Raw genomic sequence first — 3,754 nt, forward strand, 5'->3', positions numbered from 1 at the left:
AACTTAACATGCTTTATTATAATAAAATTTATAACATTTTTAAGCCAAGCTATCATTTTATCATCGAGTAACTTGATCAATGGCTTATTTGCCTAATAAGCCGCTTGTTTGATATTCACTTATGATTTAATTAAAATTCAACTTGATCAATGGCTTATTTGCCTAATAACACTTGAAGTTCTTTAATAGAAACTCTAACAAAGTTGATAACTGACTATAAAACCAGTTGAACACTAATTGATTTTAGTTGCTTCTCCTGATATTCCCTCTGTAGATTCCTACTGAAAACACTTAGGGCACGTTTGGTTCGCTGTATTGGATTAGAAGTGTATTGGATTAGAGGTGTAATGGAATAGATGTGTAATGGAATAGAGGTGTAATAGCAAATCAACTGTTTGGTTGAATGTAATGGAATAGAGGCGTAATAGTAATCTTGTGTTTGGTTGAATGGAATAGAGGTGTAATAGCATAATGGAAAAAATTAAAATGACCAGAATACCCTTAGCATAAATTTGTTTTGGTAAATGATTATTGTTATTGTTATTTAAATTTTAATAAGATTATTATTATCAATAATAAATAATTTAATCATATTAACATAATTATTATTAAATATATTTTAATTAAAATATATAATTTAATAAAATTCTTAATAATTAGCAGAAATTTGTTTTGGTAAATTATTATTGTTATTGTTATTTAAATTTTAATAAGATTATTAATATCAATAATAAATAATTTAATCATATTTAAACATAATTATTATTAAATATATTATAATTAAAATATATAATTTAATAAAATTCTTAATAATTAATATTCTCATATGAATTTACTCAAATCATAATATATAATACTATAAAATATAAATTAACATAGTTATTATTAAATATATTATAATTAAAATATATAATTTAATAAAATTCTTAATAATTAATATTCTTATATGAATTTACTCAATCATAATATATGATACTATAAAAGAAATTTGAAATAATTAATATTAAATATATTTTAATTAAAATATATGATTTAATAAATTTAAAATAATTATAACTAATAAATTATATTTATGAATTTGTATAATTTAAAATAATAATTTGAAAAATGTTTGTTCTCGATGAACTTCCAACTGTAACAAGCCAAACAACATAAGCAGTATTAGAACGGGGATTATTAAATCGACTTTTGTAGTATAAAGTTCCAAAAAAAATTTTCTTTATCTGTAGATAGAGAGAATCATGTTCATAAAACATATAAAATTTGACATTGATAAACTGCAGTCTCTTCCATTGTTAATGCAGGTTGAAAGGCTTGATTTCTATAGTGTTACGGCCTTTGTATTTAACTTCAAACAGAAGTTTGTATAATTGCTCCAATTAATATTTTTTTCTTTGCTTCTATTGGCTGGGTTAGAAATTCATAACAATATTTTTGAAAGACTTGTATAATTTCATCTGCTCAATAATTGGAAAAACTCAATTTGATTTCTTCCTTTAATTGTCTCTTTTTTAAGTACTAATTATCAGCAACAGGCAGGGCGATTTAATGTGGTCAAAACAACCACATCAAGCACTCTCATCTCTTTGTTTGCAGCAAAGATGAACTCAACAGCTTCAAACCATGGCAAAATAAGTACAGCATATATAACCAAAACTGGATATGCTCTCTTCAATAACATCTCAACTTAAATAACGGAACATTCATATTATGTTTGGAACACAAAATAGTTAACTTATAAAGTACTGAATAAAAAACAGAAGTGTCCACTGCCATGGTTTTTGCAAAGTCCTACCAATTCCTCAACGATTGGCCTTGGCAACTCTCTCGATTTCGTCCTTCTTGATGGCATAGCTGCACAAACAACGCGAGAATGATGAAACAAGCTGTGGTAAATAAATGGGATTGCAAGGACAGTTCCTAGTTTCAAAGCAAAATAAGGTTCAAACACGGGAGTTCAAAGGCTGTTATTTACCTGTTAGGTGATCCCTTTGCTGCGTTAATAAGCTCATCAACCAAACATTCAGCGATAGTTTTAATGTTTCTGAATGCAGACTCACAAGCACTAGTGGTGAGGAGATAGATGACCTGATTCACTCGACGAAGAGGAGAAATATCAACAGCCTGACGCCTCACAACACCAACAGAACCAATACGAGTAGCATCTTCACGAGGTCCACTGTTATATCAATCAAAAATCAACAAGGATTATCAAAGATTGATCCAACAAAGATAACCCAGAATTGGAAGATGTTTTAATTAACATCATCTGCTACTTTAAAGATTAAAGTCAGCTAGTGATACATTTGAAAAAGGAAATTCTTAAAGGTCAGATAGGCCACCTGTTGATAATGGCATCAACAATGACTTGAATTGGGTTCTGATCAGTCAGGAGATAAATAATTTCCATAGCATGCTTCACAATCCTGACTGCCATAAGTTTCTTTCCATTGTTTCGGCCATGCATCATCAATGAGTTTGTAAGCCTCTCAACAATAGGGCACTGAACCTTTCTAAAACGCTTAACTGAGTACCTCCCAGTAGTGTGTGACACATAGGTTGCATGTTTGGAAGGTTGAACACCAATGTAGTCACTCAAAGAGATATCAGAAACCTAAAATAGATAAATCATTCACATCAAGGACCAGGGCTAACAATTGTAGTTATCAAAGGGAACAGCAAGTTGAGGAACCTAATTCTTTCGAATCTTCAGGAGTCTTTAAGCATTCGAAAGACAATCTAATACGATCATCTTATCCAAATAATCTAACCTAAAATTAACCAATTTCTTACAAACATGAAGACAAACATTTAGGATTAACATAAATTGTCAATCTGAATATCAGTAACATCAAAGACAACAAGTAAAATCTTCAAATCAGAGAACAACAATATAGATGTTCAGTCACAACAAGATGATCTAACAAATAATATCAAGTTAAAAACAACATGAACGATTCTCTACGAAAACAGAATCCCTGTATACAATTAATTAGTCCTAGTAGATCCACTCGACTTGAAAAGACCAAAAAAATAAAGAACATGCTAAAATGGAACATTTTATATAAAATCTAGAAAAAACAAAGCCAAGAGAATGAAAAAAGAAATGTATGCATAGAGAGGCAAAAGGGGGAAAAAGAAAAAGAAATACTTGAACTTCCTCGAAGCTCCAGCGATTGAAGAGCTTGACGTCAGGGTGAGACTTGGTTGGGTCTTGCAGTGACGCGTTGGCAGGGGCTGCAATGGCTGTCGCCATACCTATGATAGATGCCGCAAAGAGAGAGAACCGAAGTGCGGAATGAGGAAATTAGAAGACAAAGGCCTTTCTCTTATACAGTTGCAGTAACCTGGAGACCTAAAAGCAGATGAAGCTAGAAGGAACAGAAGAGAAACAAAGGGGATTGGGGAGGGTAAAACAGGGAGGTTTACTGAAGCGGTAGCTAATCTGGACAAAAGAAGGGGAATAGAAATCGGTGGTTTTCACCGATTAGGAAGGTAATGGATTACACACGTATTAGTAATACATCAAACCAAACAACGGAATATAGCCGGATTAGGTGGGGCCCACCGATTAGGGGTGTATTGGCTATGCCAATACACCAAACCAAACATAGTGTTAGTGCAACAACATTCAACTTGTCAAGACATCGCGAGAAGGATCGCTCATACAATGGCTTAGTAAGATTATCTACTACCTGATCCTGAGTGTAATACCCAATTTTAGCCCGGGCTCACATATGGAAATATAATTTTT

At 31.6% G+C, this 3,754-nt stretch overlaps 1 protein-coding gene across 1 annotated transcript; it reads right to left on the reverse strand.

Annotated features, from left to right (window-relative positions):
* Positions 1-1,956: 1,956 nt before the first annotated feature.
* LOC107891218 (40S ribosomal protein S5) lies at positions 1,957-3,357 on the reverse strand. The gene is made up of 3 exons (XM_016815943.2): positions 3,152-3,357; positions 2,343-2,614; positions 1,957-2,179 (listed from the first exon to the last, which is right to left on the reverse strand). The coding sequence occupies exons 1-3, from the start codon at positions 3,254-3,256 to the stop codon at positions 1,972-1,974; spliced, it is 585 nt and encodes a 194-aa protein (XP_016671432.2). The 5' UTR covers positions 3,257-3,357; the 3' UTR covers positions 1,957-1,971.
* Between the last annotated feature and the right edge of the window lie 397 nt (positions 3,358-3,754).

The sequence above is a fragment of the Gossypium hirsutum genome, chromosome D01 (assembly GCF_007990345.1).
Source record: "Gossypium hirsutum isolate 1008001.06 chromosome D01, Gossypium_hirsutum_v2.1, whole genome shotgun sequence".
NCBI classification, from domain to species: domain Eukaryota; kingdom Viridiplantae; phylum Streptophyta; class Magnoliopsida; order Malvales; family Malvaceae; genus Gossypium; species Gossypium hirsutum.

What these genes read in the sequence shown, in the direction of transcription:
- LOC107891218 (XM_016815943.2), bottom strand. Translation starts at nt 3,256, where the DNA reads ATGGCGACAGCCATTGCAGCCCCTGCCAACGCGTCACTGCAAGACCCA. An exon ending in GGAGCTTCGAGGAAGTTCAA is followed by an intron (nt 2,615 to 3,151) that starts GTATTTCTTTTT and finishes TATCTATTTTAG; the next exon opens with GTTTCTGATATCTCTTTGAG. An exon ending in GTTGATGCCATTATCAACAG is followed by an intron (nt 2,180 to 2,342) that starts GTGGCCTATCTG and finishes TTGATATAACAG; the next exon opens with TGGACCTCGTGAAGATGCTA.